This window comes from Oncorhynchus gorbuscha, linkage group LG15 (assembly GCF_021184085.1).
Source record: "Oncorhynchus gorbuscha isolate QuinsamMale2020 ecotype Even-year linkage group LG15, OgorEven_v1.0, whole genome shotgun sequence".
NCBI lineage: Eukaryota > Metazoa > Chordata > Actinopteri > Salmoniformes > Salmonidae > Oncorhynchus > Oncorhynchus gorbuscha.
In genome coordinates this window covers 4,897,233-4,920,332 of record NC_060187.1, presented here as the reverse complement: position 1 = coordinate 4,920,332, position 23,100 = coordinate 4,897,233, and the positions used below count along the sequence as shown (strand labels likewise).

General features: G+C 42.7%; 1 protein-coding gene across 9 annotated transcripts in view; it reads left to right on the top strand.

The window, feature by feature from the left end:
* The window catches only part of kif1aa (kinesin family member 1Aa), a 192,561-nt gene that overhangs the window by 68,651 nt on the left and 100,810 nt on the right, over positions 1-23,100 (top strand). For 5 of the 9 annotated variants that reach the window (XM_046300993.1, XM_046300997.1, XM_046300994.1 and 2 more), the window contains exons 9-13: positions 3,071-3,136; positions 3,240-3,336; positions 6,099-6,177; positions 11,007-11,149; positions 12,281-12,325. In XM_046300993.1, coding sequence (XP_046156949.1) covers positions 3,071-3,136; positions 3,240-3,336; positions 6,099-6,177; positions 11,007-11,149; positions 12,281-12,325 — 430 coding nt within the window. The remainder of the gene's footprint in view (positions 1-3,070; positions 3,137-3,239; positions 3,337-6,098; positions 6,178-11,006; positions 11,150-12,280; positions 12,326-23,100) is intronic. The other 4 variants (XM_046300999.1, XM_046300998.1, XM_046301001.1 and 1 more) reach the window with 1 other exon arrangement.

The following is a 23,100-nucleotide window of genomic DNA, read 5'->3' as shown; positions in this document are numbered from 1 at the left end:
TCTTTCTCCCTCCTCTGTCTTTCTTCATCCTCTGTCTTTCTCCCTCCTCTGTCTTTCTCCTTCCTCTGTCTTTCTCCTTCCTCTGTCTTTCTCCCTCCTCTGTCTTTCTTCATCCTCTGTCTTTCTTCACCCTCTGTCTTTCTCCCTCCTCTGTCTTTCTCCTTACTCTGTCTTTCTTCATCCTCCGCCTCTTCATCCCCTGCCTCTTCATCCTGTCTTTCTCCTTCCTCTGTCTTTCTCCTTCCTCTGTCTTTCTCCCTCCTCTGCCTCTTCATCCTGTCTTTCTCCTTCCTCTGTCTTTCTCCTTCATCTGTCTTTCTCCTTCCTCTGTCTTTCTCCCTCCTGCCTCTTCATCCTGTCTTTCTCCTTCCTCTGTCTTTCTCCTTCCTCTGTCTTTCTCCTTCCTCTGTCTTTCTTCATCCTCTGCCTCTTCATCCTGTCTTTCTCCTTCCTCTGTCTTTCTCCCTCCTCTGTCTTTCTCCTTCCTCTGTCTTTCTCCCTCCTCTGTCTTTCTCCTTCCTCTGTCTTTCTCCCTCCTCTGTCTTTCTCCTTCCTCTGTCTTTCTCCCTCCTGCCTCTTCATCCTGTCTTTCTCCTTCCTCTGTCTTTCTCCTTCCTCTGTCTTTCTCCCTCCTCTGTCTTTCTCCTTCCTCTGTCTTTCTCCCTCCTGCCTCTTCATCCTGTCTTTCTCCTTCCTCTGTCTTTCTCCCTCCTGCCTCTTCATCCTGTCTTTCTCCTTCCTCTGTCTTTCTCCTTCCTCTGTCTTTCTCCCTCCTCTGTCTTTCTCCTTCCTCTGTCTTTCTCCCTCCTGCCTCTTCATCCTCTGTCTTTCTCCCTCCTCTGTCTTTCTCCTTACTCTGTCTTTCTTCATCCTCCGCCTCTTCATCCTCTGCCTCTTCATCCTGTCTTTCTCCTTCCTCTGTCTTTCTCCTTCATCTGTCTTTCTCCTTCCTCTGTCTTTCTCCCTCCTCTGCCTCTTCATCCTGTCTTTCTCCTTCCTCTGTCTTTCTCCTTCCTCTGTCTTTCTCCTTCCTCTGTCTTTCTTCATCCTCTGCCTCTTCATCCTGTCTTTCTCCTTCCTCTGTCTTTCTCCCTCCTCTGTCTTTCTCCCTCCTCTGTCTTTCTCCCTCCTCTGTCTTTCTCCTTCATCTGTCTTTCTCCTTCCTCTGTCTTTCTTCATCCTCTGTCTTTCTCCCTCCTCTGTCTTTCTCCTTACTCTGTCTTTCTTCATCCTCCGCCTCTTCATCCTCTGCCTCTTCATCCTGTCTTTCTCCTTCCTCTGTCTTTCTCCTTCATCTGTCTTTCTCCTTCCTCTGTCTTTCTCCCTCCTCTGCCTCTTCATCCTGTCTTTCTCCTTCCTCTGTCTTTCTCCTTCATCTGTCTTTCTCCTTCCTCTGTCTTTCTCCCTCCTCTGCCTCTTCATCCTCTGTCTTTCTCCTTCCTCTGTCTTTCTCCCTCCTCTGCCTCTTCATCCTGTCTTTCTCCTTCCTCTGTCTTTCTCCTTCCTCTGTCTTTCTCCCTCCTCTGCCTCTTCATCCTGTCTTTCTCCTTCCTCTGTCTTTCTCCTTCCTCTGTCTTTCTCCTTCCTCTGTCTTTCTCCCTCCTCTGTCTTTCTCCTTCCTCTGTTTTTCTTCATCCTCTGTCTTTCTCCCTCCTCTGTCTTTCTTCATCCTCTGTCTTTCTCCCTCCTCTGTCTTTCTCCTTCCTCTGTCTTTCTCCTTCCTCTGTCTTTCTCCCTCCTCTGTCTTTCTTCATCCTCTGTCTTTCTTCACCCTCTGTCTTTCTCCCTCCTCTGTCTTTCTCCTTCCTCTGTCTTTCTCCTTCCTCTGTCTTTCTCCTTACTCTGTCTTTCTTCATCCTCCGCCTCTTCATCCCCTGCCTCTTCATCCTGTCTTTCTCCTTCCTCTGTCTTTCTCCTTCCTCTGTCTTTCTCCCTCCTCTGCCTCTTCATCCTGTCTTTCTCCTTCCTCTGTCTTTCTCCTTCATCTGTCTTTCTCCTTCCTCTGTCTTTCTCCCTCCTGCCTCTTCATCCTGTCTTTCTCCTTCCTCTGTCTTTCTCCTTCCTCTGTCTTTCTCCTTCCTCTGTCTTTCTTCATCCTCTGCCTCTTCATCCTGTCTTTCTCCTTCCTCTGTCTTTCTCCCTCCTCTGTCTTTCTCCTTCCTCTGTCTTTCTCCCTCCTCTGTCTTTCTCCCTCCTCTGTCTTTCTCCTTCATCTGTCTTTCTCCTTCCTCTGTCTTTCTTCATCCTCTGTCTTTCTCCCTCCTCTGTCTTTCTCCTTACTCTGTCTTTCTTCCTCCTCCGCCTCTTCATCCTCTGCCTCTTCATCCTGTCTTTCTCCTTCCTCTGTCTTTCTCCTTCATCTGTCTTTCTCCTTCCTCTGTCTTTCTCCCTCCTCTGCCTCTTCATCCTGTCTTTCTCCTTCCTCTGTCTTTCTCCTTCCTCTGTCTTTCTCCTTCCTCTGTCTTTCTTCATCCTCTGCCTCTTCATCCTGTCTTTCTCCTTCCTCTGTCTTTCTCCCTCCTCTGTCTTTCTCCCTCCTCTGTCTTTCTCCCTCCTCTGTCTTTCTCCTTCATCTGTCTTTCTCCTTCCTCTGTCTTTCTCCCTCCTCTGTCTTTCTCCCTCCTCTGTCTTTCTCCCTCCTCTGTCTTTCTCCCTCCTCTGTCTTTCTCCCTCCTCTGTCTTTCTCCTTCCTCTGTCTTTCTCCTTCCTCTGTCTTTCTCCCTCCTCTGTCTTTCTCCTTCCTCTGTCTCTTCATCCTTCGCCTCTTCATCCTCTCCATCTTCATCCTGTCTTTCTCCTTCCTCTGTCTTTCTTCCTCCTCTGTCTCTTCATCCTCTTCTTCCTCTTCCTCTCCCTCTGCTTCTTTGTTACATAGTTTTCAAGTTTAAATGTTTCTAGTTTTCAGTCTTTGCGTAATGAATACATTTGAATTATTAAACATGTTATATACTGCTCGTAGTGAGTTTTTTGGTGTTTACCTAGGGGTATCTTTTTTCTTGTGAGGCGTTTGACCACATTATTCTTCGACTTCCATTGAAGAGTATTTTTGCTTTCCCTTGTCCTGTTACAGGAAGGAGCAAACATCAACAAATCTCTGACCACTCTGGGGAAAGTCATCTCTGCCTTGGCCGAAGTGGTATGGATGAGTTATATTTATACACATGGATCATTCATATTTTGTTTTACAATTATAGGCTGGAAAATAAAGTTTCTCTTTTATTATTCACTTTTTTTTGTAGGATTCTGCACAAAATAAGAACAAGAAGAAAAAGAAAGTGGAGAGTCACATCCCTTACAGAGATTCTGTGTTGACCTGGCTATTGAGAGAGAACTTAGGTAGGAACCTTTAACTTTACAGAGATTCTGTGTTGACCTGGCTATTGAGAGAGAACTTAGGTAGGAACTAACTTTACAGAGATTCTGTGTTGACCTGGCTATTGAGAGAGAACTTAGGTAGGAACCTTTAACTTTACAGAGATTCTGTGTTGACCTGGCTATTGAGAGAGAACTTAGGTAGGAACTAACTTTACAGAGATTCTGTGTTGACCTGGCTACTGAGAGAGAACTTAGGTAGGAACTAACTTTACAGAGATTCTGTGTTGACCTGGCTACTGAGAGAGAACTTAGGTAAGAACCTTTAACTTTACAGAGATTCTGTGTTGACCTGGCTATTGAGAGAGAACTTAGGTGGGAACTAACTTTACAGAGATTCTGTGTTGACCTGGCTACTGAGAGAGAACTTAGGTGGGAACTAACTTTACAGAGATTCTGTGTTGACCTGGCTACTGAGAGAGAACTTAGGTAGGAACTAACTTTACAGAGATTCTGTGTTGACCTGGCTATTGAGAGAGAACTTAGGTGGGAACTAACTTTACAGAGATTCTGTGTTGACCTGGCTACTGAGAGAGAACTTAGGTAGGAACTAACTTTACAGAGATTCTGTGTTGACCTGGCTACTGAGAGAGAACTTAGGTAGGAACCTTTAACTTTACAGAGATTCTGTGTTGACCTGGCTACTGAGAGAGAACTTAGGTGGGAACTAACTTTACAGAGATTCTGTGTTGACCTGGCTACTGAGAGAGAACTTAGGTGGGAACTAACTTTACAGAGATTCTGTGTAAAGACCTGGCTACTGTGAGAGAACTTAGGTGAGAACCTTTAACTGTCACTTTCGTTGTAACGATGAGACCAAGGTGCAGCGTGAGATGAATGCATTCTTCTTTTATTAAAACGAAGAATACTTAAACAAACTAACAAAACAATAAAAATGAAGGTGACTCTATGAACACTAGTGCTGACACAGGCAACTATACATAAACAATAACACACAGATAAGGAATATGGCTACCTAAATATGATTCCCAATCAGAGACAATGATAAACAGCTGCCTCTGATTGATAACCAATCTAGGCAACCGTAGACATATAAACACCTAGACTACAAAAACCCAGAGACAATACAAAAACACACATACCACCCTCGTCACACCCTGACCCTAACAAAATAATAAAGAAAACAAAGATAACTAAGGACAGGGCGTGACATTAACATTACAGAGATTCTGTGTTGACCTGGCTACTGAGAGAGAACTTAGGTAGGAACCTTTAACATTACAGAGATTCTGTGTTGACCTGGCTACTGAGAGAGAACTTAGGTAGGAACCTTTAACATTACAGAGATTCTGTGTTGACCTGGCTACTGAGAGAGAACTTAGGTAGGAACTGTTAACTTTACAGAGATTCTGTGTTGACCTGGCTACTGAGAGAGAACTTAGGTAGGAACCTTTAACTTTACAGAGATTCTGTGTTGACCTGGCTACTGGGAGAGAACTTAGGTAGGAATCTTTAACTTTACAGAGATTCTGTGTTGACCTGGCTACTGAGAGAGAACTTAGGTAGGAACCTTTAACTTTACAGAGATTCTGTGTTGACCTGGCTACTGAGAGAGAACTTAGGTAGGAACCGTTAACTTTACAGAGATTCTGTGTTGACCTGGCTGTGTTGACCTGGCTACTGAGAGAGAACTTAGGTAGGAACCGTTAACTTTACAGAGATTCTGTGTTGACCTGGCTACTGAGAGAGAACTTAGGTAGGAACCGTTAACTTTACAGAGATTCTGTGTTGACCTGGCTACTGAGAGAGAACTTAGGTAGGAACCGTTAACTTTACAGAGATTCTGTGTTGACCTGGCTACTGAGAGAGAACTTAGGTAGGAACCTTTAACTTTACAGAGATTCTGTGTTGACCTGGCTACTGAGAGAGAACTTAGGTAGGAACCGTTAACTAAGCTAGCATATGGAATTGTTTTAATATGGTCATACCACAGATCATTTAGCTATTTGATTCTGAATCTTAGGACCCCTTTAGGTATCAATTTAGGTAGGAACCGTTATTTTTATGATTTGTTAAAATATTGTATTTGTCCTTTACTACTATAGCTCATAGAGCCGCATTGACTGAAATATTAATGAATGGCAAAACATTAAGGAATAAGGTTTTGAAGTGTCTGTCCTATATTTAGGCCATATAAGAAAGCTCAGGAAATATTGTCGTTTTTTTGGGACACATTATTTTTGTTGGCACTAAACTACCTCCACACTTCCATTAATTTTTTTTTATGGCCTTCAGACGAGTCCCATGACACATCGTGTTCGTGAGAGTCCCATCTTTCCATAGAGGGGTCATATTAGTTTATAGGACAAACGGTTCAGACTCTTCAGATGTTCTCGTGAGAAGACCAATTGTCAGGACGTCTCGTGGTCTGACGAACAAAGCTGTAGCGCGGCTACCTTTCACCGCAGATGCGGGAGGCCGACATCGGAGGATGTGGTGGACTGAAACGCAGCCCACAATTTAAAAAATATATATTTAGCTTAAATTGAAGGATTTTGACGGGAATTGTTTTATTATGTAACTTAGATTGACAATTGATTAATAGACTTATTACCTCACCTTGCTCAATGAACATTCAGACTAGTTTACTAACTCTGAGCCCAGAAACAGATCTTGCTGACTTCATATAAATCCTATGTATGGTATGTAAACTGTCTTAATTCATCTGATCGACCCTAATTCTTCTGATCTTCTGTTTTGCTCAGGGGGAAACTCTCGAACTGCCATGGTTGCTGCTCTCAGTCCAGCTGACATCAACTATGATGAGACTCTCAGCACACTCAGGTACAAGAATAAAAGGATGAGAGAACTCTCTCTCTCAATTCAAGGGGCTTTATTGGCATGGGAAACATGTGTTAACATTGCCAAAGCAAGTGAGGTAAATAATATACAAAAGTGAAATAAACAATCAAAATGAACAGTAAACATTACAAATACAGAAGTTTCAAAACAATAAAGACATTACAAATTTCATATTATATATATATATATATATATATACATACATACATATATACATACATACATACATACATACATACATACATACATACATACATACATACATACATACATACATACATACATACATACATACATACATACATACATACATACATACATACATACATACATACATACATACATACATACATACATACATACATACAGTGTTGTAACAATGTACAAATGGTTAAAGTACAAAAAGGGAAAATAAATAGGCATAAATATGGGTTGTATTTACAATGGTGTTTGTTCTTCACTGGTTGCCCTTTTCTTGTGGCAACAGGTCACACATCTTGCTGCTGTGATGGAACACTGTGGAATTTCACCCAGTAGATATTGGAGTTTATCAAAATTGGATTTGTTTTCAAATTATTAATATGGTCATACATTGGGCAAGAGGTTAGGAAGTGCAGCTGTTTCCACCTCATTTTGTGGGCAGTGAGCACATAGCCTGTCTTCTCTTGAGAGCCATGTCTGCCTACGGCGGCCTTTCTCAATAGCAAGGCTATGCTCACTGAGTCTGTACATAGTCAAAGCTTTCCTTAAGTTTGGGTCAGTCACAGTGGACAGGTATTCTGCCACTGTGTACTCTCTGTATAGGGCCAAATAGCATTCTAGTTTGCTCTGTTTTTTTGTTAATTCTTTCCAATGTGTCAAGTAATTATCTTTTTGTTTTCTCATGATTTGGTTGGGTCTAATTGTGCTGCTGTCCTGGGGCTCTGTGGGGTGTGTTTGTGTTTGTGAACAGAGCCCCAGGACCAGCTTGCTTAGGGGACTCTTCTCCAGGTTCATCTCTCTGCAGGTGATGGCTTTGTTATGGAAGGTTTGGGAATCGCTTCCTTTTAGTTGGTTGTAGAATTTAACAGCTCTTTTCTGGATTTTGATCATTAGTGGGTATCGGCCTAATTCTGCTCTGCATACATTATTTGGTGTTTTACATTGTACACAGAGGATATTTTTGCAGAATTCTGTATGCAGAGTCTCAATTTGGTGTTTGTCCCATTTTGTGAAGTCTTGGTTGGTGAGCGGACCCCAGACCTCACAACCGTAAAGGGCAATGGGCTCTATGACTGATTCAAGTATTTTTAGCCAGATCCTAATTGGTATGTTGAAATTCATGTTCCTTTTGATGGCATAGAAGGCCCTTCTTGCCTTGTCTCTCAGATCGTTCACAGCTTTGTGGAAGTTACCTGTGGCGCTGATGTTTAGGCCAAGGTATGTATAGTTTTTTGTGTGCTCTAGGGCAACAGTGTCTAAATGGAATTTGTATTTGTGGTCCTGGCGACTGGACCTTTTTTGGTCTTACTGAGATTTACTGTCAGGGCCCAGGTCTGACAGAATCTGTGCAGAAGATCTAGGTGCTGCTGTAGGCCCTCCTTGGTTGGTGACAGAAGCACCAGATCATCAGCAAACAGTAGACATTTGACTTCAGATTCTAGCAGAGTGAGGCCGGGTGCTGCAGACTTTTCTAGTGCCCGCGTCAATTCGTTGATATATATGTTGAAGAGGGTGGAGCTTAAGCTGCATCCCTGTCTCAACCCACTGCGCTGTGTGAAGAAATGTGTGTGTTTTTTGCCAATTTAACTGCACACTTGTTGTTTGTGTACATGGATTTTATAATGTCGTATGTTTTACCCCCAACACCACTTTCCATCAGTTTGTATAGCAGACCCTCATGCCAGATTGAGTCGAAGGCTTTTTTGAAATCAACAAAGCATGAGAAGACTTGGCCTTTGTTTTGGTTTGTTTGGTTGTCAATTAGGGTGTGCAGGGTGAATACATGGTCTGTTGTATGGTAATTTGGTAAAAAGCCAATTTGACATTTGCTCAGTACGTTGTTTTCATTGAGGAAATGTACGAGTCTGCTGTTAATGATAATGCAGAGGATTTTCCCAAGGTTACTGTTGACGCATATTCCACGGTAGTTATTGGGGTCAAATTTGTCTCCACTTTTGTGGATTGGGGTGATCAGTCCTTGGTTCCAAATATTGGGGAAGATGCCAGAGCTAATGATGATGTTAAAGAGTTTTAGTATAGCCAATTGGAATTTGTTGTCTGTATATTTGATCATTTCATTGAGGATACCATCGACACCACAGGCCTTTTTGGGTTGGAGGGTTTTTATTTTGACCTGTAACTCGGTCAAGGTAATTGGAGAATCCAGTGGGTTCTGGTTGTCTTTAATAGTTGATTCTAAGATTTGTAATTCATCATGTATATGTTTTTGCTCTTTATTCTTTGTTATAGAACCATAAACATTGGAGAAGTGGTTTACCCAGACATCTCCATTTTGGATAGATAATTCTTCGTGTTGTTGTTTGTTTAGTGTTTTCCAATTTTCCCAGAAGTGGTTAGAGTCTATGGATTCTTCAATTGCATTGAGCTGATTTCTGACATGCTGTTCCTTCTTTTTCCGTTAGTGTATTTCTGTATTGTTTAGTGATTCACCATAGTGAAGGCGTAGGCTCAGGTTTTCCGGGTCTTTATGTTTTTGGTTGGACAGTTTTCTTAATTTAGTTCTTAGGTTTTTGCATTCTTCATCAAATCATTTGTCATTGTTGTTCATTTTATTCGGTTATCTGTGTGAATTTATTTATTTTTTGATAGGGAAGCTGAGAGGTCAAATATACTGTTAAGATTTTCTACTGCCAAGTTTACACCTTCACTATTGCAGTGGAATGTTTTACCCAGGAAATTGTCTAAAAGGGATTGAATTTGTTGTTGCCTAATTGTTTTTTGGTAGGTTTCCAAACTGCATTCCTTCCATCTATAGCATTTCTTAATGTTACTCAGTTCATTTGGCTTTGATGCCTCATGATTGGGTATTGCTCTGTTCAAGTAGACTGTGATTTTGCTGTGGTCTGATAGGGGTGTCAGTGGACTGACTGTGAACGCTCTGACAGACTCTGGGTTGAGGTCAGTGATAAAGTAGTCTACAGTACTACTGCCAAGAGATGAGCTATAGGTGTACCTACCATAGGAGTCCCCTCGAAGCCTAACATTGACTATGTACATACCCAGGATGTAACAGAGCTATAGGTGTGCCTCCATAGGAGTCCCCTCGAAGCCTACCATTGACTATGTACATACCAGCGTGCGACAGAGCTGCAGGAGTTGTGACCTGTTTTTGTTGGTTATGTTGTCATAGTTGTGCCTAGGGGGGCATATGGGGGAGGGAATACTGTCACCTGCACACCTGCAATGCTGTCACCTCTCTCTCTCTCGCTTTCCCTCTCTCTCCCTCTTTCTCTCTCTCCCTCTCTCTCTCTCTCTCTACCACACAGCAGATGATCAGTGATGATTTGAAGGACAAGGCCCTGTAAAGAGACCTATCTCCGTATTGCATAACAACAGATTATGTTTTCCTCCAGGGCTTGTTCTCTGTGTCAGCTCCACTCTTCAAACACCCTTCAAAGTCACAGCTACAGTGTTACACTGCTGAATGGTGTAATCGAGTACCCACTCCGGAGATGTCACTTTTTTGCATATGTCAGTGCTCCTCTGTCCTCCTCAGGTCTCATCACATTAGTGCTCCTCTGTCCTCCTCAGGTCTCATCACATTAGTGCTCCTCTGTCCTCCTCAGGTCTCATCACATTAGTGCTCCTCTGTCCTCCTCAGGTCTCATCACATTAGTGCTCCTCTGTCCTCCTCAGGTCTCATCACATTAGTGCTCCTCTGTCCTCCTCATGTCAGTGCTCCTCTGTCCTCCTCAGGTCTCATCACATTAGTGCTCCTCTGTCCTCCTCAGGTCTCATCACATTAGTGCTCCTCTGTCCTCCAGGTCAGGTCTCAGATCTCATCATTAGTGCTCCTCTGTCCTCCTCAGGTCTCATCACATTAGTGCTCCTCTGTCCTCCTCATGTCAGTGCTCCTCTGTCCTCCTCAGGTCTCATCATTTCAGTGCTCCTCTGTCCTCCTCAGATCTCATCATGTTAGTGCTCCTCTGTCCTCCTCAGATCTCATCACATTAGTGCTCCTCTGTCCTCCTCAGGTCTCATCATGTCAGTGCTCCTCTCCCCTCCTCAGGTCCCAGTGCCCCTCTCCCCTCCTCTGGTCCCAGTGCTCGTCTCCTCTCCTCAGTCTCTCCCTCCTCAGGTCCCAGTGCTCGTCTCCCCTCCTCAGGTCCCAGTGCTCCTCTCCTCAGGTCTGAGTGCTCCTCACTCCTCCTCAGGTCCCAGTGCTCCTCTGTCCTCCTCAGATCTCATCATGTCAGTGCTCCCTCCCCTCCTCAGGTCCCAGTGCTCCTCTCCCCTCCTCAGGTCCCAGTGCTCCTCTCCCCTCCTCAGGTCCCAGTGCCCCTCTCCCCTCCTCAGGTCCCAGTGCTCGTCTCTCCTCCTCAGATCTCATCATGTCAGTGCTCCTCTCCCCTCCTCAGGTCCCAGTGCTCCCCTCCTCAGGTCTCAGTGCTCCTCTCCCATTCTCAGGTCCCAGTGCTCCCCTCCTCAGGTCTCAGTGCTCCTCTCCCATTCTCAGGTCCCACTGCTCCCCTCCTCAGGTCCCACTGCTCCCCTCCTCAGGTCCCAGTGCTCCCCTCCTCAGGTCCCAGTGCTCCTCCCTCCCTCCCTCCTCAGGTCTCATCATGTCGGTGCTCCTCTTCCCACCTCAGGTATGCAGATAGAGCCAAACAGATCCGCTGTAACGCTGTCATCAATGAGGACCCTAACAACCGATTGGTCCGTGAGCTGAAAGAGGAGGTGTGTCGCCTGAGAGACCTCCTCCTATCCCAGGGACTGGGAGACATCCTCGAAAGTAAGGGATTGTCCAATCTGCTGTCCTTCCACCATTTTCATAAAGGTTGACTCTGAAATGGCATCCTATTTCCTATGTAGTTCCCTTTGGGCCCTGGTCAAAAGTAGTGCACTATATAGGGAATAAGGGTGCCATTTGGGCCTAACAATGTCCTTAAAGGGATTCTCGGGTACTTGTGTATACTTGTTAGCTAGAAGTAGTGCCCACGAGCCAAAGTAGTGTCCCTGAAAATGGTGTGCAGATGTGTGCCCCACGTCATCTCTCTCTCTCTCTCTCTCTCTCTCTCTCTCTCTCTCTCTCTCTCTCTCTCTCTCTCTCTCTCTCTCTCTCTCTCTCTCTCTCTCTCTCTTGCGCGCGCGTGAGCGGGTCTGTGGGTTAAGAGAAGAGTAGGTGGATTGGTCTTATTTTCCTGGCTCGGCTTTTAGGACTAGTGATTTTCAAAGGCAACTTAGAGAGAATTCAACTTAGGAAATGTTATACACAGAGCAACCTAAGCTGTCCTTGAAAACAGTTCCTGTGTGATTCTACAACCCTGGTTAGCAGAACCAGTATGCTAGCAGAACCAGTATGTTAGCAGAACCAGTATGCTAGCAGGCAACTTAGAGAGAATTCAACTCAGGAAAGTATGTTAGCAGAACCAGTATATAAGCAGGTCCAGTATGTTAGCAGGACCAGTATGTTAGCAGGACCAGTATGTTACCAGGACCAGAATGTTAGCAGAACCAATATGTTAGCAGAACCAGTATGCTAGCAGAACCAGTATGCTAGCACCACCAGTATGTTAGCAGAACCAGTATGTTAGCAGAACCAGTAGGCTAGCAGAACCAGTATGTTAGCACCACCAGTATGTTATCACAACTAGTATGCTAGCAGAACCAGTATGCTAGCAGAACCAGTATGCTAGCAGAACCAGTATGTTAGCTTCACCAGTGTGTTAGCTTCACCAGTGTTTAGCACCACTAGTATGTAATCAGAACTCATATGTTAGCAGAACCAGTATGCTAGCTGAACCAGTATGTTGGCACCAGCTGTTCAGCCAACACTGAGTGAATAAGTGAATCTCTCACAGTTTTGTTTTCCTGTCTCTCCTCTTGTCTTTCTCTGTGTTCTCTCTCTCTCTTTCTCTCCCAGCGTACAAGGGGCCAGCGCTTGGCACTGACATTGCTGGTTTGAAATGTGTGTTACTGTTTCTCTCTCTACTGTTTCTCTACTGTTTCTCTCTACTGTTTCTCTCTCTCTACTGTTTCTCTCTACTGTTTCTCTCTACTGTTTCTCTCTACTGTTTCTCCCTCTCTCTACTGTTTCTCTCTACTGTTTCTCTCTCTACTGTTTCTCTCTACTGTTTCTCTCTACTGTTTCTCTCTCTCTACTGTTTCTCTCTACTGTTTCTCTCTCTCTACTGTTTCTCTCTACTGTTTCTCTCTCTCTACTGTTTCTCTCTACTGTTTCTCTCTCTACTGTTTCTCTCTACTGTTTCTCTCTACTGTTTCTCTCTCTACTGTTTCTCTCTCTACTGTTTCTCTCTACTGTTTCTCTCTCTACTGTTTCTCTCTACTGTTTCTCTCTCTACTGTTTCTCTCTACTGTTTCTCTCTCTACTGTTTCTCTCTCTACTGTTTCTCTCTACTGTTTCTCTCTCTACTGTTTCTCTCTCTCTACTGTTTCTCTCTACTGTTTCTCTCTCTACTGTTTCTCTCTCTACTGTTTCTCTCTACTGTTTCTCTCTCTACTGTTTCTCTCTACTGTTTCTCTCTACTGTTTCTCTCTCTACTGTTTCTCTCTCTACTGTTTCTCTCTCTCTACTGTTTCTCTCTACTGTTTCTCTCTCTCTACTGTTTCTCTCTACTGTTTCTCTCTACTGTTTCTCGCTCTACTGTTTCTCTCTCTACTGTTTCTCTCTACTGTTTCTCTCTACTGTTTCTCTCTCTACCGTTTCTCTCTCTCTACTGTTTCTCTCTACTGTTTCTCTCTCTACTGTTTCTCTCTACTGTTTCTCTCTACTGTTTCTCTCTCTCTACTGTTTCTCTCTACTGTTTCTCTCTCTACTGTTTCTCTCTCTACTGTTTCTCTCTCTCTACTGTTTCTCTCTCTCTACTGTTTCTCTCTCTACTGTTTCTCTCTACTGTTTCTCTCTCTACTGTTTCTCTCTCTACTGTTTCTCTCTACTGTTTCTCTCTCTACTGTTTCTCTCTACTGTTTCTCTCTCTACTGTTTCTCTCTCCTGTTTCTCTCTCTACTGTTTCTCTCTCTCTACTGTTTCTCTCTCTCTACTGTTTCTCTCTCTCTGCTGTTTCTCTCTCTCCTGTTTCTCTCTACTGTTTCTCTCTACTGTTTCTCTCTCTCTACTGTTTCTCTCTCTCTACTGTTTCTCTCTCTACTGTTTCTCTCTACTGTTTCTCTCTCTCTACTGTTTCTCCTCTCTACTGTTTCTCTCTCTCTTTACTGTTTCTCTCTCTCTACTGTTTCTCTCTCTCTACTGTTTCTCTCTCTCTCTCTACTGTTTCTCTCTCTCTCTACTGTTTCTCTCTCTCTCTCTACTGTTTCTCTCTCTCTCTCTACTGTTTCTCTCTCTACTGTTTCTCTCTCTCTACTGTTTCTCTCTCTCTCTCTACTGTTTCTCTCTCTCTCTACTGTTTCTCTCTCTCTCTACTGTTTCTCTCTCTACTGTTTCTCTCTCTCTCTCTACTGTTTCTCTCTCTCTCTACTGTTTCTCTCTCTACTGTTTCTCTCTCTACTGTTTCTCTCTCTCTACTGTTTCTCTCTCTACTGTTTCTCTCTACTGTTTCTCTCTCTACTGTTTCTCTCTCTACTGTTTCTCTCTACTGTTTCTCTCTCTACTGTTTCTCTCTACTGTTTCTCTCTCTACCATTTCTCTCTCTCTACTGTTTCTCTCTCTCTACTGTTTCTCTCTCTCTGCTGTTTCTCTCTCTCTCCTGTTTCTCTCTACTGTTTCTCTCTACTGTTTCTCTCTCTACTGTTTCTCTCTCTCTACTGTTTTCTCTCTACTGTTTCTCTCTCTGTTTCTCTCTCTCTACTGTTTCTCCTCTCTACTGTTTCTCTCTCTCTTTACTGTTTCTCTCTCTCTACTGTTTCTCTCTCTACTGTTTCTCTCTCTCTCTCTGCTGTTTCTCTCTCTACTGTTTCTCTCTCTCTCTCTCTACTGTTTCTCTCTCTCTCTACTGTTTCTCTCTCTCTCTACTGTTTCTCTCAATCTCTCTCTACTGTTTCTCTCTCTACTGTTTCTCTCTCTCTCTCTCTACTGTTTCTCTCTCTCTCTACTGTTTCTCCCTCTCTACTGTTTCTCTCTCTCTTTACTGTTTCTCTCTCTCTACTGTTTCTCTCTCTACTGTTTCTCTCTCTCTCTCTACTGTTTCTCTCTCTCTCTACTGTTTCTCTCTCTCTCTCTCTCTCTCTACTGTTTCTCTCTCTACTGTTTCTCTCTCTCTCTACTGTTTCTCTCTCTCTCTACTGTTTCTCTCTCTCTACTGTTTCTCTCTCTCTCTCTACTGTTTCTCTCTCTCTACTGTTTCTCTCTCTCTACTGTTTCTCTCTCTCTCTCTCTGTTTCTCTGTTCTCTCTACTGTTTCTCTCTACTGTTTCTCTCTACTGTTTCTCTCTCTCTACTGTTTCTCTCTCTACTGTTTCTCTCTCTCTACTGTTTCTCTCTCTCTACTGTTTCTCTCTACTGTTTCTCTCTACTGTTTCTCTCTCTCTGCTGTTTCTCTCTCTCTCCTGTTTCTCTCTCCTGTTTCTCTCTACTGTTTCTCTCTACTGTTTCTCTCTCTACTGTTTCTCTCTCTACTGTTTCTCTCTGTTTCTCTCTCTACTGTTTCTCTCTACTGTTTCTCTCTCTCTACTGTTTCTCTCTCTCTATTGTTTCTCTCTCTCTACTGTTTCTCTCTCTTTACTGTTTCTCTCTCTTTACTGTTTCTCTCTCTTTACTGTTTCTCTCTCTCTACTGTTTCTCTCTCTCTACTGTTTCTCTCTCTCTACTGTTTCTCTCTCTACTGTTTCTCTCTCTCTACTGTTTCTCTCTCTCTACTGTTTCTCTCTCTCTACTGTTTCTTTCTCTCTCCTGTTTCTCTCTACTGTTTCTCTCTCTCTACTGTTTCTCTCTCTCTACTGTTTCTCTCTCTACTGTTTCTCTCTCTCTACTGTTTCTCTCTCTCTACTGTTGCTCTCTCTCCTGTTTCTCTCTCTACTGTTTCTCTCTCTCTACTGTTTCTCTCTCTCTACTGTTTCTCTCTCTACTGTTTCTCTCTCTCTACTGTTTCTCTCTCTACTGCTTCTCTCTCTCCTGTTTCTCTCTCTACTGTTTCTCTCTCTACTGTTTCTTTCTCTCTCCTGTTTCTCTCTACTGTTTCTCTCTCTCTACTGTTTCTCTCTCTCTCTCCTGTTTCTCTCTACTGTTTCTCTCTCTCTCCTGTTTCTCTCTCTCTCTCTACTGTTTCTCTCTCTCTACTGTTTCTCTCTCTACTGTTTCTCTCTACTGTTTCTCTCTCTCTACTGTTTCTCCTCTCTACTGTTTCTCTCTCTCTTTACTGTTTCTCTCTCTCTGTTTCTCTCTCTCTACTGTTTCTCTCTCTCTCTCTACTGTTTCTCTCTCTCTCTACTGTTTCTCTCTCTCTCTACTGTTTCTCTCTCTACTGTTTCTCTCTACTGTTTCTCTCTCTCTACTGTTTCTCTCTCTCTATTGTTTCTCTCTCTCTACTGTTTCTCTCTCTTTACTGTTTCTCTCTCTTTACTGTTTCTCTCTCTTTACTGTTTCTCTCTCTCTACTGTTTCTCTCTCTCTACTGTTTCTCTCTCTCTACTGTTTCTCTCTCTACTGTTTCTCTCTCTACTGTTTCTCTCTCTCTCCTGTTTCTCTCTACTGTTTCTCTCTCTCTGTTTTTCTCTCTCTCTACTGTTTCTCTCTCTACTGTTTCTCCCTCTCTACTGTTTCTCTCTCTCTTTACTGTTTCTCTCTCTCTACTGTTTCTCTCTACTTTTCTCTCTCTCTACTGTTTCTCTCTCTACTGTTTCTCTCTCTCTCTACTGTTTCTCTCTCTCTCTCTACTGTTTCTCTCTCTACTGTTTCTCTCTCTCTCTCTACTGTTTCTCTCTCTCTCTACTGTTTCTCTCTCTACTGTTTCTCTCTCTCTTTACTGTTTCTCTCTCTCTACTGTTTCTCTCTCTACTGTTTCTCTCTCTCTCTCTACTGTTTCTCTCTCTCTCTACTGTTTCTCTCTCTCTCTCTCTGTTTTCTCTCTCTCTCTACTGTTTCTCTCTCTACTGTTTCTCTCTCTCTCTCTACTGTTTCTCTCTCTCTCTACTGTTTCTCTCTCTCTCTCTACTGTTTCTCTCTCTCTCTCTACTGTTTCTCTCTCTCTCTACTGTTTCTCTCTACTGTTTCTCTCTCTCTCTCTACTGTTTCTCTCTCTCTCTACTGTTTCTCTCTACTGTTTCTCTCTACTGTTTCTCTCTCTCTACTGTTTCTCTCTCTACTGTTTCTCTCTCTCTACTGTTTCTCTCTCTCTACTGTTTCTCTCTACTGTTTCTCTCTACTGTTTCTCTCTCTCTGCTGTTTCTCTCTCTCTCCTGTTTCTCTCTCCTGTTTCTCTCTACTGTTTCTCTCTACTGTTTCTCTCTCTACTGTTTCTCTCTCTACTGTTTCTCTCTGTTTCTCTCTCTCTACTGTTTCTCTCTCTACTGTTTCTCTCTCTCTACTGTTTCTCTCTCTCTATTGTTTCTCTCTCTCTACTGTTTCTCTCTCTTTACTGTTTCTCTCTCTTTACTGTTTCTCTCTCTTTACTGTTTCTCTCTCTCTACTGTTTCTCTCTCTCTACTGTTTCTCTCTCTCTACTGTTTCTCTCTCTACTGTTTCTCTCTCTCTACTGTTTCTCTCTCTCTGCTGTTTCTCTCTCTCTCCTGTTTCTCTCTACTGTTTCTCTCTACTGTTTCTCTCTCTACTGTTTCTCTCTCTCTACTGTTTCTCTCTCTACTGTTTCTCTCTACTGTTTCTCTCTCTCTACTGTTTCTCCCTCTCTACTGTTTCTCTCTCTCTTTACTGTTTCTCTCTCTACTGTTTCTCTCTCTACTGTTTCTCTCTCTCTCTCTACTGTTTCTCTCTCTCTCTACTGTTTCTCTCTCTCTCTCTACTGTTTCTCTCTCTCTCTCTACTGTTTCTCTCTCTACTGTTTCTCTCTCTCTCTCTCTACTGTTTCTCTCTCTCTCTCTACTGTTTCTCTCTCTCTCTACTGTTTCTCTCTCTCTCTCTACTGTTTCTCTCTCTACTGTTTCTCTCTCTCTCTCTACTGTTTCTCTCTCTCTCTACTGTTTCTCTCTCTACTGTTTCTCTCTCTACTGTTTCTCTCTCTCTACTGTTTCTCTCTCTACTGTTTCTCTCTACTGTTTCTCTCTCTACTGTTTCTCTCTCTACTGTTTCTCTCTACTGTTTCTCTCTCTACTGTTTCTCTCTACTGTTTCTCTCTCTACCATTTCTCTCTCTCTACTGTTTCTCTCTCTCTACTGTTTCTCTCTCTCTGCTGTTTCTCTCTCTCTCCTGTTTCTCTCTACTGTTTCTCTCTACTGTTTCTCTCTCTACTGTTTCTCTCTCTCTACTGTTTCTCTCTCTACTGTTTCTCTCTACTGTTTCTCTCTCTCTACTGTTTCTCCCTCTCTACTGTTTCTCTCTCTCTTTACTGTTTCTCTCTCTCTACTGTTTCTCTCTCTACTGTTTCTCTCTCTCTCTCTGCTGTTTCTCTCTCTACTGTTTCTCTCTCTCTCTCTTTCTACTGTTTCTCTCTCTCTACTGTTTCTCTCTCTCTCTACTGTTTCTCTCAATCTCTCTACTGTTTCTCTCTCTACTGTTTCTCTCTCTCTCTCTACTGTTTCTCTCTCTCTCTACTGTTTCTCCTCTCTACTGTTTCTCTCTCTCTACTGTTTCTCTCTCTCTACTGTTTCTCTCTCTACTGTTTCTCTCTCTCTCTCTACTGTTTCTCTCTCTCTCTACTGTTTCTCTCTCTCTCTCTACTGTTTCTCTCTCTCTCTCTACTGTTTCTCTCTCTACTGTTTCTCTCTCTCTCTCTACTGTTTCTCTCTCTCTCTACTGTTTCTCTCTCTCTCTCTTTCTGTTCTCTCTCTCTCTACTGTTTCTCTCTCTCTCTACTGTTTCTCTCTCTACTGTTTCTCTCTCTCTCTCTACTGTTTCTCTCTCTCTCTACTGTTTCTCTCTACTGTTTCTCTCTACTGTTTCTCTCTCTCTACTGTTTCTCTCTCTACTGTTTCTCTCTCTCTACTGTTTCTCTCTCTCTACTGTTTCTCTCTACTGTTTCTCTCTACTGTTTCTCTCTCTCTGCTGTTTCTCTCTCTCTCCTGTTTCTCTCTCCTGTTTCTCTCTACTGTTTCTCTCTACTGTTTCTCTCTCTACTGTTTCTCTCTCTACTGTTTCTCTCTGTTTCTCTCTCTACTGTTTCTCTCTACTGTTTCTCTCTCTCTACTGTTTCTCTCTCTCTATTGTTTCTCTCTCTCTACTGTTTCTCTCTCTTTACTGTTTCTCTCTCTTTACTGTTTCTCTCTCTTTACTGTTTCTCTCTCTCTCTCTACTGTTTCTCTCTCTCTACTGTTTCTCTCTCTCTACTGTTTCTCTCTCTACTGTTTCTCTCTCTCTCCTGTTTCTCTCTACTGTTTCTCTCTCTCTACTGTTTCTTTCTCTCCTGTTTCTCTCTACTGTTTCTCTCTACTGTTTCTCTCTCTCTACTGTTTCTCTCTCTACTGTTTCTCTCTCTACTGTTTCTCTCTCTACTGCTGCTCTCTCTCCTGTTTCTCTCTCTACTGTTTCTCTCTCTCTACTGTTTCTCTCTCTCTACTGTTTCTCTCTCTACTGTTTCTCTCTCTCTACTGTTTCTCTCTCTACTGCTTCTCTCTCTCCTGTTTCTCTCTCTACTGTTTCTCTCTCTACTGTTTCTTTCTCTCTCCTGTTTCTCTCTACTGTTTCTCTCTCTCTACTGTTTCTCTCTCTCTCTCCTGTTTCTCTCTACTGTTACTCTCTCTCTCCTGTTTCTCTCTCTCTACTGTTTCTCTCTCTACTGTTTCTCTCTCTACTGTTTCTCTCTACTGTTTCTCTCTCTCTACTGTTTCTCCCTCTCTACTGTTTCTCTCTCTCTTTACTGTTTCTCTCTCTCTACTGTTTCTCTCTCTACTGTTTCTCTCTCTCTCTCTACTGTTTCTCTCTCTCTCTACTGTTTCTCTCTCTCTCTGTTTCTCTCTCTACTGTTTCTCTCTACTGTTTCTCTCTCTCTACTGTTTCTCTCTCTCTATTGTTTCTCTCTCTCTACTGTTTCTCTCTCTTTACTGTTTCTCTCTCTTTACTGTTTCTCTCTCTTTACTGTTTCTCTCTCTCTACTGTTTCTCTCTCTCTACTGTTTCTCTCTCTCTACTGTTTCTCTCTCTACTGTTTCTCTCTCTCTCTACTGTTTCTCTCTCTCTCTCTACTGTTTCTCTCTCTACTGTTTCTCTCTCTCTCTCTACTGTTTCTCTCTCTCTCTACTGTTTCTCCCTCTCTACTGTTTCTCTCTCTCTTTACTGTTTCTCTCTCTCTACTGTTTCTCTCTCTACTGTTTCTCTCTCTCTCTCTACTGTTTCTCTCTCTACTGTTTCTCTCTCTCTCTACTGTTTCTCTCTCTCTCTCTACTGTTTCTCTCTCTACTGTTTCTCTCTCTCTCTCTACTGTTTCTCTCTCTCTCTACTGTTTCTCCCTCTCTACTGTTTCTCTCTCTCTTTACTGTTTCTCTCTCTCTACTGTTTCTCTCTCTACTGTTTCTCTCTCTCTCTTTCTGTTTCTCTCTCTCTACTGTTTCTCTCTCTCTCTCTACTGTTTCTCTCTCTCTCTCTACTGTTTCTCTCTCTACTGTTTCTCTCTCTCTCTCTACTGTTTCTCTCTCTCTCTACTGTTTCTCTCTCTCTCTCTACTGTTTCTCTCTCTCTCTCTACTGTTTCTCTCTCTCTCTACTGTTTCTCTCTCTACTGTTTCTCTCTCTCTCTCTACTGTTTCTCTCTCTCTCTACTGTTTCTCTCTACTGTTTCTCTCTACTGTTTCTCTCTCTCTACTGTTTCTCTCTCTACTGTTTCTCTCTCTACTGTTTCTCTCTCTCTACTGTTTCTCTCTACTGTTTCTCTCTACTGTTTCTCTCTCTCTGCTGTTTCTCTCTCTCTCCTGTTTCTCTCTCCTGTTTCTCTCTACTGTTTCTCTCTCTCTACTGTTTCTCTCTCTCTATTGTTTCTCTCTCTCTACTGTTTCTCTCTCTTTACTGTTTCTCTCTCTTTACTGTTTCTCTCTCTACTGTTTCTCTCTGTTTCTCTCTCTACTGTTTCTCTCTACTGTTTCTCTCTCTCTACTGTTTCTCTCTCTCTATTGTTTCTCTCTCTCTACTGTTTCTCTCTCTTTACTGTTTCTCTCTTTACTGTTTCTCTCTCTTACTGTTTCTCTCTCTCTACTGTTTCTCTCTCTCTACTGTTTCTCTCTCTCTACTGTTTCTCTCTCTACTGTTTCTCTCTCTCTACTGTTTCTCTCTCTCTACTGTTTCTCTCTCTCTACTGTTTCTTTCTCTCTCCTGTTTCTCTCTACTGTTTCTCTCTCTCTACTGTTTCTCTCTCTCTACTGTTTCTCTCTCTCTACTGTTTCTCTCTCTCTACTGTTTCTCTCTCTACTGCTGCTCTCTCTCCTGTTTCTCTCTCTACTGTTTCTCTCTCTACTGTTTCTCTCTCTCTACTGTTTCTCTCTCTACTGTTTCTCTCTCTCTACTGTTTCTCTCTCTACTGCTTCTCTCTCTCCTGTTTCTCTCTCTACTGTTTCTTTCTCTCTCCTGTTTCTCTCTCTACTGTTTCTCTCTCTACTGTTTCTTTCTCTCTCCTGTTTCTCTCTACTGTTTCTCTCTCTCTACTGTTTCTCTCTCTCTCTCCTGTTTCTCTCTACTGTTACTCTCTCTCTCCTGTTTCTCTCTCTCTCTCTACTGTTTCTCTCTCTCTACTGTTTCTCTCTCTCTACTGTTTCTCTCTACTGTTTCTCTCTCTCTACTGTTTCTCCCTCTCTACTGTTTCTCTCTCTCTTTACTGTTTCTCTCTCTCTACTGTTTCTCTCTCTACTGTTTCTCTCTCTCTCTCTACTGTTTCTCTCTCTCTCTACTGTTTCTCTCTCTCTCTACTGTTTCTCTCTCTACTGTTTCTCTCTACTGTTTCTCTCTCTCTACTGTATCTCTCTCTCTATTGTTTCTCTCTCTCTACTGTTTCTCTCTCTTTACTGTTTCTCTCTCTTTACTGTTTCTCTCTCTTTACTGTTTCTCTCTCTCTACTGTTTCTCTCTCTCTACTGTTTCTCTCTGTTTCTCTACTGTTTCTCTCTCTACTGTTTCTCTCTCTCTACTGTTTCTCTCTCTCTACTGTTTCTCTCTCTACTGTTTCTTTCTCTCTCCTGTTTCTCTCTACTGTTTCTCTCTCTCTACTGTTTCTCTCTCTCTACTGTTTCTCTCTCTACTGTTTCTCTCTCTCTACTGTTTCTCTCTACTGCTGCTCTCTCTCCTGTTTCTCTCTCTACTGTTTCTCTCTCTCTACTGTTTCTCTCTCTCTACTGTTTCTCTCTCTACTGTTTCTCTCTCTCTACTGTTTCTCTCTCTACTGCTTCTCTCTCTCCTGTTTCTCTCTCTACTGTTTCTCTCTCTACTGTTTCTTTCTCTCTCCTGTTTCTCTCTACTGTTTCTCTCTCTCTACTGTTTCTCTCTCTCTCTCCTGTTTCTCTCTACTGTTACTCTCTCTCTCCTGTTTCTCTCTCTCTCTCTACTGTTTCTCTCTCTCTACTGTTTCTCTCTCTACTGTTTCTCTCTACTGTTTCTCTCTCTCTACTGTTTCTCCCTCTCTACTGTTTCTCTCTCTCTTTACTGTTTCTCTCTCTCTACTGTTTCTCTCTCTACTGTTTCTCTCTCTCTCTCTACTGTTTCTCTCTCTCTCTACTGTTTCTCTCTCTACTGTTTCTCTCTCTCTCTCTGCTGTTTCTCTCTCTACTGTTTCTCTCTCTCTCTCTCTACTGTTTCTCTCTCTCTCTACTGTTTCTCTCTCTCTCTACTGTTTCTCTCTCTCTCTCTACTGTTTCTCTCTCTACTGTTTCTCTCTCTCTCTCTACTGTTTCTCTCTCTCTCTACTGTTTCTCCCTCTCTACTGTTTCTCTCTCTCTTTACTGTTTCTCTCTCTCTACTGTTTCTCTCTCTACTGTTTCTCTCTCTCTCTCTACTGTTTCTCTCTCTCTCTACTGTTTCTCTCTCTCTCTCTACTGTTTCTCTCTCTCTCTCTACTGTTTCTCTCTCTACTGTTTCTCTCTCTCTCTCTACTGTTTCTCTCTCTCTCTACTGTTTCTCTCTCTCTCTCTACTGTTTCTCTCTCTCTCTCTACTGTTTCTCTCTCTCTCTACTGTTTCTCTCTCTACTGTTTCTCTCTCTCTACTGTTTCTCTCTACTGTTTCTCTCTACTGTTTCTCTCTCTCTACTGTTTCTCTCTCTACTGTTTCTCTCTCTCTACTGTTTCTCTCTCTCTACTGTTTCTCTCTACTGTTTCTCTCTACTGTTTCTCTCTCTCTGCTGTTTCTCTCTCTCTCTGTTTCTCTCTCCTGTTTCTCTCTACTGTTTCTCTCTACTGTTTCTCTCTCTACTGTTTCTCTCTCTACTGTTTCTCTCTGTTTCTCTCTCTACTGTTTCTCTCTACTGTTTCTCTCTCTCTACTGTTTCTCTCTCTCTATTGTTTCTCTCTCTACTGTTTCTCTCTACTGTTTCTCTCTACTGTTTCTCTCTACTGTTTCTCTCTACTGTTTCTCTCTCTACTGTTTCTCTCTCTACTGTTTCTCTCTGTTTCTCTCTCTACTGTTTCTCTCTACTGTTTCTCTCTCTCTACTGTTTCTCTCTCTCTATTGTTTCTCTCTCTACTGTTTC